The following is a 16,337-nucleotide window of genomic DNA, read 5'->3' on the forward strand; positions in this document are numbered from 1 at the left end:
TGATTTATTTAAAAAATTGTTATGTTAACTTAAGAATTTGTTATTGTTTGGTTGTAATTATTACAACTTGGTGAGATTTTCATGTTTAGTTTCTTAATTATTGGTCCATCATTGATTTTTTTATGCTTTCTTTTTAGATTTTTTATATTCCGGTCACAGGTGGTGTTGTGATATACACAGTATCGAGTACTGGCAGTTGCAGTACAGGAATTTCAACTCTGACAAAGGTTGGTTCCTTAAGCTACTATAACGGGCCGTTGTGTCGCTATAATTTACATTCGCCGATAAAGAATTTACTTGGCCAGAAAACGGGCGGGCCCTGAAGTTGAGTTACGGGATTTCGCCATTTGGTGCAAGACCGCTTCATTTTCATCATCACTCACAAATATTTTATACTTTATGGAGGTTTGACTTATGTTGACAATTCTGAATACATGTCAGAACTTCTCTTTCTCTCTCTAAACCGAATTGCACCAAACCGAAGAAATCTAGATTGAGACATTCTACCACGATTTCAGGTGATTTTTTTGCTTAAAGAATAAATGTGCTAGCTGTAGTATTTAATTTCTTGCTTGAATTGATGAATTGATTCATATAATTGTAGTGAAGAGCATTTAATTATCAAGGGCTTATTATAATATTTATTATTTTTTTTTGCAAAAAAAAAAAAAAAAGATTAATGGGTGTTGAGATAAGTTTAGGAAATGCAGAGATGAAGTTATGGTGGAGAAATCAGTTTGTCCTAAACTTATCCAGACATTATCTTGTAGTAATTGGATGTGATGACCACACGTAAGCCCGATTTGGTGACTGCAGGCCCGACAATTTTAATTATTGTAAATTTAATACACTCGTGAACTTTAAATTTGACTCGTGAACTTGGTATATATGTATATGTATATGTATGTATGTATGATTACTTGATTAGGGTTCTTCATCAAATAATTTAGCATCACACATTTTTATTGTGGCACATTTAGCATTATCCCCAATTCTCGTGATCAAATTTTTCACAAGGTGTTTGCACTTCAATAAATGACGAGATTCGAGCACAAAAAGTATTTTGTCACAATTTTTATATTATTGTTTTTTTTGTTTTCTATTTTGATATTTAATCTCACATTTGACTTTTACAGATAAAATCAAGAGATTATTAAATGTAGAGTTACAATATATATATATTAGTTTTTTTTTTTTTTTTTTTTTTTTAACGAATGAACTAACAACCAACCATATGCAGTTAAACCTCTATAAATTAATACAGTCGGACTAGGGAAATTCTATCAATTTAGTGAATTATCAAATTATTGAGTTAATAATTTAACACGTTTTCAACGAGTCGGGACCGAGAGAAACTATTATTTAATCGAGGTTATTAATTTATCGAGGTTCTACTGTATGTGCTAATGTGCACGAGATAAACCTACACTTAATACTTAATCATGTGGAACTCACAAAGAATCTGCCAACAACTCGAGAAGACGACGAAGCATAAAATAATTCTTAAACTGTTAGTTATTGACGAACGAGGATTGAATTGTGGGACTAAGTTATGTTTGGTACTTAAAATGATCTGTAATCGGCAAGAATTATTTAATTAATAATGACTAATCTTCCAACCAAACGAGCCTTAAAGAAACAACATAACCTATGCACAGTTGAGACTCGTGCTACAGAATAAGAGTACTGGAGTAGTACCCGTAAATAAATATGCAAAATTTATTCTAACCAATATTAATTGCTATTGTCCCAAAAATACTTGGAATCTTGTTAAACAAATCTAGCATGGACCCCACGCACCATAAATTCCTATTCTAATACCCCAAAACAAATTAAAATTAAAATAAAATAAAATTGGCTCAGAGATTATTCCAGAAGTTTTGCTGAAAGCAACAATTTCTTTCAATTAATTATTCTTATTAATTAATTTCCCCCAAGAAAAAAAAAATATTACAGAATTTGCTGCTGCGGTTAAAAATAATATTTATTAGGGGTTGTTTGGCATGTGAAAAAACTTCAGTTGAAGTTTTATTTGTTTTTATTACGTGTACACATCACATCCATTCATGGGTGTTGTTCCCATAAAATTCAGGAAAATAACTAAAACAAAAAACAAATATTTCTTGTCATTGTTTTCTTTGTCTGCATTAGGGTTTTGTGAAGTGTGTGGCCAATACAAATCGTGTAAGCGTTCACGGATTTGCTTTCTTACAAGGGCCAATTTTATTTTAATTTCTTTTATTATTTATTATTTTAAATTTTAAATTTTTCCCTGACATATGTTGTGCATAAAGCAATCCGTGAATGTTTTTTGCCAATAATTCAAGCTATATATGTTTACAACACACACACACACACACACACACACACACACACACACACGAGCACATGATCCGTAAGCTAAGGCAGCTATCATAGTTCACAAAACACTACTGGCAATGACCTACACACACACACACACACACACACACACACACACATATATATATATATATATATATATATATATATATATATATATATATATATATATATATTGCATTGTGTCGAATTGAATTCGGGTGGGAAGAATTTGTAGGGAATCGAGTTCAAACGATTTCATGTTAGATGAAATGTTTAGAATTTATTATAACGGTTCGTGTGGAAAGGTCAAACATGAGAGTTCAGTGATTTGGAATTTACCTACGGTGAATTTCACCCGATGTAACATCTACGAGAAGATGTCAAGACCTAATATATGTATATTAAAATTGAAATATAACAAGTGATGCTCCGATGAATGGTCAGATGCAATAGAATGATAAGAATGCACTAACCTGAGACGTTGATTTATGTTCCGCCCCATGCGGTAGCTCTGCATCACTGCCATTAATTGCCAAACGGACTTCTGTTTAATGTTTTCCTTCTGCATATAAAATTCAAGAAAGTTCGTCGAGTTTAATTTTAAATAAATACTTACCAATTCAACATATATACATTACCTGCAAATCAGCATTATTCCAAAATGATTTTTATTATTATTAACGGGAGAAATAGAAATACCTCTTCATAGCTTAGCATCGTCTTTCATAGTGAACCACGCACTTCAATCGAACTCTGACCTATTTCCCTTCTTATCCTTCTCGCAGCACCAATTTCTCTACAATATTTCATCCTCTCAAAATCTCCGATATCCGAGTAAAAATTCGAAGCCTGTAATAAACCAGAAGGATTGTCCGTCTCAAGCCCCATCAAAATCTCCGCAGCTCTTTTCCCCACTTGCTCGTTTTGGTGGACCCTACAACTCCTCAACACTGAGCTCCAAATTACCGAATCGCCCTCCCATGGAGTATCTTTGACTAACTCTTCCGCTTCTTCTAGTAAACCCGCACGCCCCAAAAGGTCAACCATGCACGAATAATGCTGCCTATCTGGATACACACCAAAACGAGTTTGCATCGAATGAAAAAGCAATCTTGCCTCTTCTACAAGGCCCGAATGATTGCAACCCATCAATACACTCAAGAACGTCACTCTATCAGGTTCTCGACCATTCCGGAACATTCCATTTAACATTTCAAGACATTCGTTTCCCATCCCGTTTCGAGCAAGTGCACTAATTATCGATGTGAAACAGAACACATTTGGGGAGGGAAGGTCATTGAATATTTGGCGGGAAAATTCGATTTCTCCTGATTTAGAGTATGCGTCGATTAAAGAACAAGCAACTGCGTTATCGGATTCAAAACCTGATTTTATAGTGCAGGAATGAAGCAAAGCGCAGCTACATGAAAGAGGGAATGATATTGCTTTCAAAGTCGAAGAAAGACTAACTTCATCGTATCCGATATTTTCGTCAACCATAAGACCAAACAGATCTATTACATCCTCTGTGAGACAAAACCTTAGTAAAGATGTCATGAGAGAGTTACAACACTCGAGGGTTCTTTGAGAAACACCGTTGAATACACCGACTGAGCTCTCGATATCTCCACATTTTCCGTACATGTCGATCAAAGCGGATTGAATGAGGACGGTTTGAAGACATAATTTCAAAACACAACAATGAATTTGCTTCCCAAACGAGACGTCTTTCGTTGCACTAGATAATTTCAAGAATGCCAGAAAAGAACAAGCTGATGGTTTCTTATCCCAAAAATGCATCCTATGATAGAATTCAAGAGCTTCGAAAGAATAACCATTGGCTGCACAAACGGAAACCATGGAATTCCATGAAATAACATCTTCGGTTGGGATAACCTCGAACGATTTTCTAGTATCTGTAAAAATCCCGCAAGCGGAGTAAAAGTCGACTAAAGCATTAGCAACAAACAAATTTGAATGGACTAGTCCTTTCTTGATTACGCAACCATGCAGCTGCATTCCTTGGTCAATAAACCTCTCATAACCACAACCCCGAATCAAATAGCAAAAGGTAAGCCCGTTTGGTTCCAAATCATCCGATTTCATGTAGTTATACACACACAACATCTCGTTCGATCGCCCCATTTCACATAAACCACGAAAAACAAGATTCCAAGTAGCCAAATTCCTATCTTGCAATGTACTGAGCAATCTTAAAGCAATATCAACGAGGCCCATTCGCATATAAAGATCAATTACGGTGGAGCAAATATACGTATTCGTACTAAGACCAAGAACAACTGCTCTGCAATGAACCACAAGCCCTTGTTCAAAGAACCTCGCACAGCTGCACATGCTCAAAACAGTTGAAAAAGTTGATGGATTCTCAGAAATCCCATGAGAAACCATTTCGCTGTACAAACTTAAAGAATGTTTTGGAAACCCTCGGCGGTAATACCCCGAAATCATAATGTTCCAGGTGATGGCATCTCTGTTGGTCATTTCGTCGAACAGTTTGACTGCAGAGTCTAAGGACCCGTGTTTCGTTAAGTAATCGATGGTTCTGTTGTAGTAGTAGATATTGGCGTTGCTGCCATGGTTAGTGTCGGAGAGCGTGTGTAGTGGGAGGGAGAATTTGAACAGCGGTGCGGCTTTTTTATGTCTCCGATCAAACGTTGTTGCTCTTGCACAGAACAGCAGTAAGTTTTGGTTTCTCATCAAAATAAAAGCCAAATAGTAAATAAATAAATAAAGAGCGAGTGAATTAATCCTTCCTGAAATTATATCAAATTCCATAAAGACCCCATTTATTGCGAAAATATTACAAAAATCTCTCTCAAAATTTAGTTTTAATTAAAAAAATTTAGAATAAACTCATTAAGTAATATTATTATTCTTAAACGTCAATTTTTGTTCAAAAAGATGCACTAAAATTATTAAATTTGCGGTGGCCTTCTAACCTAAATCAAATTTCAATAGACATTTATGTAATTTTTAAAAAATGAAGGGATCTCACTTTAGTTACATAAGGTGTAACTTAGGCCCATTTGGCTAAACTTATCTTAAACAATTAATAATCTCTTTAACTTGACAAGTTGTTTTAAAAGCTAATAAGTTGTTACTTGTAACTAGGGGTGTAAACGAGCCGAGCTCGAGCCGAGCTCGCCTCTTTTGGCTGGCTCGAGCTCGAGCTCGAGTTTATTTTGTCGAGCTCGAGCTCGAGCTCGAGCTCGCGAGCTCCTCTTTTTTTGGCTCGAGCTCGAGCTCGTGTCAGTTGTGTCGAGCTCGAGCTCGAGCTCGAGCTCGAGCCCATTGTCTTTTTTTTTTTTTTTTTTTTAAATATTTTTTTTAATTATTATTTTATTATTAAAAATTATTTAAAAAAATAAAAAATAAAAACTAAATTGTAATTATATATATTTTTAATATTTTGTATTTATTTCTATAATATTTTACATTATTATACATTATTTAAATAAAAATAACATATAAAAAATAAAAAAAATAATAAAAAAATAATAATAAATCCGGCTCGCGAGCCGGCTCGCGAGCTCATGAACAACTGAAAACCGGCTCGAGCTCGGCTCATCAGAAGGCTCGAGCTCGCGAGCTCGAGCTCGAGCTCGAAAATCTCGAGTTCGAGTTCGAGCTTTTTACGAGCCGGCTCTTCGAGCTCACGAGTCGGCTCGGCTCGTTTACACCCCTACTTGTAACTATTTTTACAAATTATAAGATCTTAAATAAAAAGTATTTTTTAACAAAATTTTATTTGCTCTCCAGCAACTTATTTTTCGAATTTTTAATATTCCTGAAAATTTTACTAAACATTTTGAAAGAACTTATAAGCTCTTTTTAACAGCTTACAAGCTTAGCCAAACACCCACCTAGCCGAAGCTTAAAGAAAATAAACTCAATTCTTTGAGATATATCTTAGGAAATGTCTTGGGATAAAACAGCCATAACCAAATATCTTAAGACAAACTCAACATTATTCAAGACAGAAAATTCAAATCCATAAAAACTACATTTGCCTTTCGAAAATCAGCAGGTTGATGCAATAGCTTCTAGAAGCGCTACCACGAACTGCATTTGGGTTTCCTCGTCGACCCTCGAAAACGGCGGAATGTGAACAAAAAGACATTTATGCCCTTTCTGCTCCGCATACATGAGGGAATGGTAGTACACAAAATTGCACACGAATCTGCCTGCATCGTTCGATATCGTCAAATCATAGCCCTTCATCTTCAAAATCTCCAAAATAGCATCCACCGAGCAAGATGTCTTTCAACGGACGAGATCGAGATTAAGGCATCGAGCGAAATATACAAATTAATATATTATTGAAAAAGAAAAAGTAAGATAGTTGTGCACCATTCTTCGCTGGGATACTCCACCATCGCCAAGAATTATGGGAATTTGCTGAGGAATCAAATCGAACACTAATCAAACAATCTCAACTTGTTGAGATAGAAAGTAAATTAAAATTAAAACGATTTTTTTTTAATAAACTATAATTATAATGAAAATAAAAACCTGGGGCTGCCATCCAAGCTGATCTGGACAGCAGAAACTGGCTTCGTTTATTGCTTGACGCTCGAGGGCAAACTTCAATGCCCCACTACTAAGCCCGAGGTGAAGCTATAACATTAAAAAAAAAAAAAACAAATTTACTTAGGCCTCGTTTGGTTTCCAAGATAGGATTAGCCATTAATCTATAATTGTGGGCCGGATCCGAAAACAAACAGCAGAAAATCGAAAAGAAAAATCAGTTCTCATATGTTATTCATTGTTCTACTGGCTCCGTAACCAACAATTTCCGACTAGCCATAGCTTATATCCGATTCGCGAGCTATTTCACTAGTTATTATAAATATCAACTAAATTGTACATAATTCTTGGAAAAATATTTATACTTTGTTATAATGCAAGCAAAAAGGAATTAGCTGATTTACCCAGACGACATTTTTGTTATCCGAATTGATCCCCGTGGATATTCCCGATTCCAACACTTTGTAGAGCTGCGTAACTGCACCGGTGCCAGCAGTTTCGAGAATGCTGCAGATTCCCAAAGTATAATCCGCGTTTGGTCCGTTGCTCTCAACGTAATCCCTCAAATTGTTGACTATGGTCTCGGTTGGATTCTTATCAACCCCATGGAATCTCTTGAATCCTGTCACGTTTATTCGAATCGAATTCGGACCCTCCGATCCCATCTCTCAATTGATCGAAATTCGAGCAGTTCCCTTTTTTACCTATTCATAATAGAAAATTAAAAAAATTCACTCCTCCATTGAAATCCCCTTTTCAATTTGGCAAAAATCATGATCACAAGAACCCATTTAAAGGATGAACAAATCACTCAAAATTAGAAACCCTAAAAAAAAAAAGGAATCTTTACCACGTCATATCATACAATGAGATGATATATCACTAATATCTGCATAAACACACACACACACACACACACATGTTTGAATCGAAGGGTTTACAAACGAAAATTACCTTAATTCACCGTCTTCCTCCCTCTCTCTAGATTTTGAGTGTTTGTTGAGAATGGGGAAACTGGATAGGAAAAAGCCCAAACTGTGTTGTTGAATTTACGATAAAGCCACGAGTTTTAATCTGATACGTTTCTCCGAGGTGCATACGGTGTCGTTTTCTGACTGTGTCCAGCTTCCATTCCACAATAGCTCTTTTGGATTTATATCAAAATGGTGAACTTTCTGTGCAATTGAAGCCGAAAGGGAAAAAGTGAAAGGGATGATGATTTAATACAGTCCTAGGATCAGTCGCCATCAATCAATTTCTTGGGTTTTAATTTACTGTAATTTTTTTATTTTTCGTTTCTTCTCAGCCCAAAATTACCATCTGGGCTTAGCTCCTTGATGAAATTCGACCCACTTGATTATGGCCCAGCTTCAATAATCAAGTCCAGTTAATTGCTGAAACGACGCCGTTGTCAGCTCCTCTTCTTCTTCTTCCCCAATTCTTCAATCTTTGCCAACCGAACCCTAAATTCGATTGGGAAGCAATAATGCCTAAATACAAAGACGAGCCTACTGCAGTTCGTGTCTATACAGTTTGCGATGAATCCAAGTATGTACCTCTCTCTCTCTCTCTCTCCAAAATGCCATACGAATTTACATTTACACACACACACACACACACACACACACACACTAACTATTAGAACTTTGACCCGGCGGTGGAAAAAGAAGAAAAAATGAGAATATATAGAAGAGTAGATGTGTTGGAGGCGATGAGAAGTGAGGTGGGCGGCGGCGGAGGGATGCTGAGGTGGCGCCGGATATTTGGATCCTGTAAATTGGAAATTCATCCATGGTTGATGTTTCTGTTTTGATTTTAATGTGACAGCTGTCAAATCAACATTTTTTGTTTTCGCTTCTGCAGATTCCTGATTGTGAGGAACGTTCCTTCTCTCGGATGCGGCGATCAGCTCGCGCAGCTGTTCTCTACTTACGGCCAAGTCGAAGAGTAAGTTATTTATCGAGCGACTGAAATCTCTTACGTGCGAGTTTAGTTACGTTTTAAATTCCGATTTCGTTGCTAAATTTTTTTCAGATGTAAGCCTATGGATGCTGAAGACTGTGAGCAATATACCGATGTTTACTGGATCAAGTTTCATCAGGTCAATAATGCCAGGTAGATATTTGCACGCTTATCGATTCTCTATGTCTTCGTTTCGAATATTAACGAAATTGTTAAAGATTGATTGAATCGGTGAGAATGTAATGTGTGTATCTTGTATTTGGGATTCGTGATTAACTGATTATACAATCATTGTATTCGGTAATATTCTTCATCGGGTTATAGAATAATACGGGTCGAGTTTGGACTAAATATCCTTCATTTGCTCGATTGAAATTCGGGCCTAGACAAAAGCCTAGTTTGAATCCCGAAACAAGGCCCGTGTTGCTTAATAAATCAGCGAAGTGTGTATTATTGCATTACGATTTACGCGGATGTATATTGTGTCTGGAATTATTAAACTTAAACTTGGCGATTGTGATAGGTTTGCTAAAAGGAAATTGGATGAGTCCGTTTTTCTTGGAAACCGAATACAAGTATCGTATGCGCCTCAATACGAGAGCCTTTCCGATACGAAAGAGAAGTTAGAAGGGAGGAGGAAAGAAGTTTTATCACGACTAAACCGTAAGTCCGCAATAACGTAAGTTTAATATAAATTAATATTCTCTCGTTTTTTTCAAAATTCTATATACTATATTGTTCATTGAAATCGATTTGTTTCAGCTAGAAAATCCAACGCACCTTTGAATTCTAGTAGTAAGCCTTTCTCGGTTTCGAATCCTTTGCTAAAGGATAAATTTTCTCAGACATCTTCCTCAGCTCAAAGTCAAAGTCAAAGGTACTTCGATGCTTAATTAGCGTGAGTATATACGTATGTCATCGGGCACTATGTATTTGTTTACGCAAAGGTCTCTTTATCTTGCAGGCAGTCGAGCGAATCACGAACTGTCGCCACTGGACAAACATACTCCATGTCATTAGTTCAATCCGATAAGGTTTATTTATGAATTTTATTTAGATTTCTTCCGTACATTAGTAATTACTTAGATTCGAGACGTGGTTTTTTTTTTATTTATTTATTTTTATTTTTTTATTATTGAAAGAGCATTTGGTGTGTTGAATGATGTCAGGAATATTTCCCGTCGGAATCTATGAATCGAACGGTTCATTTGGTGAGGGATAAACTGAATAAGGTGATTGTTTTATGTGTCGAAGTAAATTATTTTTTTCGTCGGTATTGTAGCTTTTTTTCCCAAGCTTTACGTTTGATTTCGTCTATTTCTGCAGATACAATCAACGAGTAGCGAGCATACAGAAGCTGGTTCCTCCAAAAAGGCACGTGTCGATAATAGAAGAAGAATCTAAATAGAGTTTTGGAAAATGGAATACGAGTTATTTTGTAGTTGAGTTCTCTACTTTTATTCGATTCTCGATTGTTTGTTAAAAATCGTTTGAGCTCGTTTATTAACATAACTAAACAATTCTCGAATAAATATTTCCGCTTGATAACTTATGAAGCCCGACTCGACTGCTTTTATCGAATCCAAGTTCAAACAACAGTTTGATGAAAGCCGATAACGATTCAAACAAACACGCTTTTTATTTGTAAAATATTTTTTCCGGCCCCCCTCTAATTTAATTAAATTATATATTCGACCCCACCTCACTAAATAATAGTCTCTAATACAAAACACTCTTATCTGGTAGTGAGATATTAAAGATGAGATGAATCTATTGTTTGGATTACTTTTGCTCTTTTGGCCCTTCGCTCAGATATTCTGGATAACAATTATTTTTATTACATATATTTATTTTAATAATTATTATAAATATCCTGATATTTCCTTCTCTCAGTCAGCACTTTTCTTCATTTGTTTGCTTCCTGTTTCTCCTATTTAATTTCTTTCTCCAGGTTGTCTATTCCTTAACTATACTTGTAGTAATTTTTATTGTTCTTGTCCACTTGCATACGAAAGACGAAAAATGTATGAAACACACTACAAACAGCTGCCTCATTTTCCCTGCTTGCATTGCCACCCTCATACCTACATTAGAATGGTACATATCTCTCCTTCACACATATATATACATATATATATATATATATATATATATATATATATATATATATATATATATATATATATGTAAGTAGATGTTTATGAATTAATAATTGCAGGTGCAAAACCTTATAGAGAGATGCTTGTTGCTTCGTATGGACAGGGAACAGTGTGTTACGGCGTTGGCTGAACATGCTAGAATTCGACCACTCGTAACACTCACCGGTACGGTATTAATTAATTAACTACTTAATTAATCACTGATTAAATATATTCTTGAACATTTAATTTTCTGATGATGATGATCTTTGTATATATATGGTTGAATTGCAGTGTGGAAGGAGCTAGTGAAGGAGAACAAGGACTTCTTTCGATCGTATTTCCAGTCTTCCTCTCTAGTGCCGTACACAAGTACATGTACGTATGTATGTGTGTGTGTGTGTCTATATATATATATATATATATATATATATATATATATATATGTTTCTGATATATCTTCATTTTTTCGCAGATAGACACCAAGATTTGCTAGAAGAAACCAGTGGAGATAGACAAACTATTAGAAATCACTTTATCTAGGCAGATTACTATGTATTATTGTCATCGAAAAATTGAAAAAAAATTAGCCGTTATAAGCTATTATATATATATAGTCATGTATCTCTATAAATGGCTTTAGTATTGAGCATTTCGCCATTAATACGATATGTATAAGGTTCGTCTTGGAACAATTCTTAATAAGTATTCTCAAATTTGTAATAAACTTTCGAGAACTTGAAAAACAGAGTGGTTTGCTATATAAATGGAAAAGGAAAATTGTCTCAAAGGTAGCGAACACAAATAGTACAACTATCGTTATAGTAAAAAATGGGCATGTCAATGGGACATGTTAAGACGCGTCGGCGGTACGATCAGAAGAGGGAGAGGAGAAAAGATCAGCAAATAGGGGTTTAGGAGACACACGGATGCTGATAGAATCAACGATCAAGATTGAAGGAACTAGAGAATTCTTAGTGTCTGACCGATTTTGGACTTTTGTGTTGGGCCTTAGAATAGAGTGGATTAATGGGTTGGATTCAATAATTCATTGGGCCCAAACATATGTGTAAATTAACGATTAAAAAATAATAATAAACTTATTAATAAGGTAGTTAAAAAAATAATTAAAAGAAAAATCAAGAGAGAGAAAATATCGATCCACACCCACACGACGTCGTTTCCGGCCTAAACGGCGTCGTAGCCTTCTGCTCCAGAATTCCAAAAATATCTTTATCCTTCCCCCTCCATTTCATTCCTCTCCAAAAAAAGTGTACAGAAAAACCAGAAAAAAAACTCGCATCACTAACACATATACATACATACACATATACGTACACCAAACTGACTTCCAATGGCGATTCTCGCAACACTACCCGGTCCAAACCACTTCTCAACACTACCCACCACCGCACCTCCGTCAAACCACCCCACCCCCTCCCACCCCCCCAAACCCCCCATACCCATCCCCAAATACCCGCCCCCTCTACGCTTCCAAAACCGCCCCCCAAAGCCCGACAGCAGCCCCGCCTTCAAAACCCACCACCGCAACTCCAAATACTACAAGCCCGTCAAACCCGGGCAGAAAATCCCCCTGCCCGACGCCGACAATCGGGCAGTCGTCGTCGGAGATTCCGGCATCTCCTACCAGCTACCCGGTGCGCCGTTCGAGTTCATGTACAGCTACTCGGAAACACCCAAAGCTCAGCCAATAGCAATGCGCGAGCCGGCCTTCTTGCCCTTTGCTCCGCCGTCTATGCCGCGGCCGTGGACTGGGAAAGCGCCGATGAAGAAAAATAAGAGGAATATCAAGCTTTTTCAGCCGTTGGGTGCGGATGAAAACAATGATAAATTGAGTATGAAACGGTACGAAATGTTGAAGGATTATGAGTTGGGGAAGTTTAGTATGAGACCGCGTGACGAGGTTTTGGGCGCACCCCTTTCGAGGTGGGAGGTTAAGGAGATGATCAGACCGCATTTATCGAGTAATAAACAGGTTAATTTAGGTGGGTTGTTCTTTCTGTTTGGTGTAATGCATTTGGTTATTGATGTTAAGAATATGTGGTTTGATGCTTCGAAAAAATCGTTTCTTGAAGCTATGTTTTAGCTAGTGGTTTCTCGAGATTTACGTTTCCCGTTTCGAATTTATGAAATTATCTATCTATTTGCACGGCTTTCTTGAAGTTGATATATAGCGTTTATTTTTTGATTTTCACTTTTTCGTTATGACCGTTGTTCGTGGAATTAAATTTCGACTATGGAGTTAAAATTGTGTTGTTTTGATGTTGACCATGTGTTTTGATGCTTCGAAAATCGTTTCTTGATGCTATGTTTAGCTAGTGGTTTCTCGAGATTTACGTTTCCCGTTTTGAACTTATGAAATTATCTATCTATTTGCACGGTTTTCTTGAAGTTGATTTATAGCGTATATGTTTTGATTTTCAATTTTTCGTTAGGACCATTGTTCTTGGAATTAAATTTCGATTATAGAGTTAAAATTGTGTTGTTTTGATGTCGACCATTTTTTGAGGTACTAGTCCATGTGTTTAGATGCTTCGAAAATCGTTTCTTGATGTTATGTTTTACTCGTAGTTTCCCAAGATTTACATATCTTATCTATGAAATTATCTGTCTATTTGCACGACTTTCTTGAATTTTAATGTATAGCGGCTATGTTTTGGTTTTCAATTTTTCGTTAGGACCATTGCTTGAGTCGATAGTGAGATTTTATTAGTATTGTTAGGTTTACAAACGTAGTTTCTTGATCGAGTTATGCGATCATGTAGGTAGAGACGGATTAACTCATAACATGTTGGAGCTAATACATTCACATTGGAGGAGACAACCCGTTTGTAAAGTTCGTTGCTTGGGCGTTCCAACTGTCGACATGGACAATATATGCCGCCGCCTCGAGGTTCATCACCTTCTCATTTTACATTAAAGCACTTATTTTTTTCTCGTTCGTGTCTGAAAAAAAAAAAAACGGGTTGTCTTGTTCTGACAGGAAAAATCAGGTGGGAAGATTATACATAGGGTAGGTGGAGTGTTGTATCTATTCTGTGGCAGAAACTATGATTTCCGAAAACGCCCTCAGCTACCGTTGATGCTTTGGAAACCGGCTGCACCCGTTTATCCGAAGCTTATACAAGATGCTCCCGAAGGGTTGACTAAAAAAGAAGCAGATGAATTGAGAACGAGAGGGAAAACCCTACTCCCAATTTGTAAATTAGGTGAATAATTGCGAAACGAACTCATTTTCTTGATAATTTTGATTTTCTGTTCGATGATTTATCTGTTTGTGGGATAGGAAAAAACGGGGTTTATATTACCCTCGTGAGAGATGTGAGGACTGCTTTTGAAGGATCTGTGTTGGTTAAATTAGACTGCAGAGGAATGCATGCTACTGATTACAAGAAGCTCGGTGCTAAACTCAAGGTTGGTTTAATTTTAATTTTGTTTTTACTAATCGAAAAAAAAAGAATATATTATGTAGTAAATCATTTGTTTATATTCAACAGGAATTGGTACCCTGTGTTTTGCTATCTTTCGACGATGAACAGATACTGTTGTGGAGGGGAAGAGAGTGGAAATCGATGTTTGAGGATGAAACTCCTTCGATAAATCGTTCTTCTGGTCGTGGATTTAGCACTACCAATATTTCAGGTGAGATTAATTGTTATAGCTTGGACTATGGGTGGAAATAGGTACATAAATTTTGATTTCAGTTGATTCTGATCCGAATTTTCTGATTTTGGAATAATATTTTTCATTCCGAAATTCCGATTTTTGATTTTTCCAATTTTTTATCCGCTTTTAATTCCCAAAAATAATTCTGAAAATTCTGATTTGTTTCGGAATATTACACTTGTATTATCAATATTATTAGGGTAAATTACAAACACCCCCCTGAGGTATGGTCAAATTACAAAAACACCCCTCTTGTTTGGATAATTACAACCACCCCTCAACTCCTCAAATTTAGTGAAATCTTCGAGATTATATGGAATATTATCACTTTTGTACCTGTTTTATCTCATTCGAACTCTACATTATGAAGCAAGATGATCATAATATGTGATTTTTAGCTTGTATATATAGTTTTTGGTGCATCGGAAACTGTATTTTTACACAAAACGAGTACAAACTAGAGCAAATTTCACGGAATCTAGATGATTATGTTGAATTTGGCACCATAAGGGTGGAGGTGTAAGAAAAAATCATAGTTGAGGGGTAGATGTAATTATCCAAACAAGAGGGGGGTTTTTGTAATTTGACCATACCTCAGGGGGGTGTTTGTAATTTACCCATATTATTATGTATTTTACGCTTTAGGTGACTAAAAAATGGAAAAAAAAAAAAAAAAATCAAATTCCGCTGATTCCAATATGAAAATTTCCGATTTTGGAACAAGTTTTTTCATTCCAATTTCCGGAATTCCAAACTTCCAAATTTTTTTTTAATGTAATTGTAATTATTTTTTCACTTCCTCAAAAAAATCGTTTTTCTTAGTGTTAATTCCGATCGGTCCGATTTCCACCCCTAGCTTGGAATCTATATAGTAGTTTCTAATTTTTCGTAATATTTTGTTAAATTGTTTTTTTCAACAACTCAGAAGCTAAATCGGTGGGATCGAGCCCCAAAATGACGTCCTTGTGGCAGCGCGCTATTGGATCGGGAAAGGCTTCGGTTTTGGATGAGATTTATCTAAGTCCAGATGAACTGTTACAGAAGGTGGAGGAATTCGAGAGAAAAACTCAGGCAATAGAGCACTCTTATCCTGCAATGATTTATTCGAATACAGAAGACAAAGCATACAAAGAAAACGATGATTATGAAGACGATGATAAATTCTACAGTAATGACTCGTTCGAAGATGTAGATTCACCGGTCCCACTTGGATCGCTTCCCGTTGACTTTATAGCTAGGAAGCTGACCGACGGTCAAGATCAATTCCGGAAAATGTAAGAACTTTGAGAATGAATCTCTATGCTATTCACAATTCTTTCTGCAATTTCACAATAAGATGATTAAGTACACATCTTGTATATTCCATTGCTTTTTTTTTTTTTTTTTTTTTTTTATACTCTCGAGTTATATGTAATATATAATTATATATACACAATTTATGGTTGAATTTCATTTACAAGTTCTTTTTGTTTAGGGTAAATTACGGCAACCCTGAGGTAAGGTCAAATTACGAAAAACTCCTCATGTACAAGCACCTCTTAACTATGAATCTTCTTACATGTTGATTCTTGTGGTGCCAAATTTAGTGGAATCTTCTAGATTATGTAAAATATTCTTTAGTTTGTACCCGTTTTATCCTGTTCGAGCTCCACATTTTGA

The 16,337-nt window shown here is 36.0% G+C and overlaps 5 protein-coding genes across 6 annotated transcripts; 3 read left to right on the forward strand and 2 right to left on the reverse strand.

Moving 5' to 3' along the window:
• Window positions 1–2,587: 2,587 nt before the first annotated feature.
• LOC105974682 (PPR superfamily protein) lies at window positions 2,588–5,152 on the reverse strand. Its single transcript, XM_012999809.2, has 2 exons — window positions 3,043–5,152; window positions 2,588–2,905 (listed from the first exon to the last, which is right to left on the reverse strand). The coding sequence occupies exon 1, from the start codon at window positions 5,137–5,139 to the stop codon at window positions 3,067–3,069; it is 2,073 nt and encodes a 690-aa protein (XP_012855263.2). The 5' UTR covers window positions 5,140–5,152; the 3' UTR covers window positions 2,588–2,905; window positions 3,043–3,066.
• A 1,086-nt stretch (window positions 5,153–6,238) lies between these two features.
• On the reverse strand, window positions 6,239–7,983 carry LOC105974685 (Peptidase C15, pyroglutamyl peptidase I-like protein). Its single transcript, XM_012999812.2, has 5 exons — window positions 7,846–7,983; window positions 7,296–7,595; window positions 6,877–6,981; window positions 6,715–6,762; window positions 6,239–6,624 (listed from the first exon to the last, which is right to left on the reverse strand). The coding sequence occupies exons 2-5, from the start codon at window positions 7,554–7,556 to the stop codon at window positions 6,385–6,387; spliced, it is 654 nt and encodes a 217-aa protein (XP_012855266.1). The 5' UTR covers window positions 7,557–7,595; window positions 7,846–7,983; the 3' UTR covers window positions 6,239–6,384.
• A 140-nt stretch (window positions 7,984–8,123) lies between these two features.
• LOC105974684 (RNA-binding (RRM/RBD/RNP motifs) family protein) lies at window positions 8,124–10,405 on the forward strand. Its single transcript, XM_012999811.2, has 8 exons — window positions 8,124–8,439; window positions 8,755–8,838; window positions 8,926–9,006; window positions 9,377–9,516; window positions 9,616–9,730; window positions 9,818–9,887; window positions 10,023–10,085; window positions 10,180–10,405. The coding sequence occupies exons 1-8, from the start codon at window positions 8,378–8,380 to the stop codon at window positions 10,255–10,257; spliced, it is 693 nt and encodes a 230-aa protein (XP_012855265.1). The 5' UTR covers window positions 8,124–8,377; the 3' UTR covers window positions 10,258–10,405.
• Window positions 10,406–10,734: 329 nt separating this feature from the next.
• LOC148770372 (uncharacterized) lies at window positions 10,735–11,737 on the forward strand. Of its 2 annotated transcripts, none has more exons than XM_088818414.1 (4): window positions 10,735–10,950; window positions 11,072–11,177; window positions 11,286–11,369; window positions 11,467–11,737. In XM_088818414.1, exons 1-4 carry the CDS (start codon window positions 10,876–10,878, stop codon window positions 11,532–11,534), a joined length of 333 nt encoding a protein of 110 aa, XP_088674540.1. In that variant the 5' UTR covers window positions 10,735–10,875; the 3' UTR covers window positions 11,535–11,737. The 2 variants fall into 2 exon arrangements, with proteins under 2 accessions (XP_088674540.1, XP_088674541.1); XM_088818415.1 differs by having other exon boundaries at window positions 11,286–11,363.
• Window positions 11,738–12,050: 313 nt separating this feature from the next.
• CAF2 (RNA-binding CRS1 / YhbY (CRM) domain-containing protein) lies at window positions 12,051–16,158 on the forward strand. Its single transcript, XM_012999810.2, has 6 exons — window positions 12,051–12,997; window positions 13,778–13,905; window positions 13,996–14,221; window positions 14,299–14,426; window positions 14,510–14,654; window positions 15,604–16,158. The coding sequence occupies exons 1-6, from the start codon at window positions 12,346–12,348 to the stop codon at window positions 15,954–15,956; spliced, it is 1,632 nt and encodes a 543-aa protein (XP_012855264.2). The 5' UTR covers window positions 12,051–12,345; the 3' UTR covers window positions 15,957–16,158.
• Window positions 16,159–16,337: the final 179 nt, after the last annotated feature.

Source organism: Erythranthe guttata, chromosome 5, assembly GCF_056151865.1.
Source record: "Erythranthe guttata isolate IM_541 chromosome 5, IM_541, whole genome shotgun sequence".
NCBI classification, from domain to species: Eukaryota; Viridiplantae; Streptophyta; class Magnoliopsida; order Lamiales; family Phrymaceae; genus Erythranthe; species Erythranthe guttata.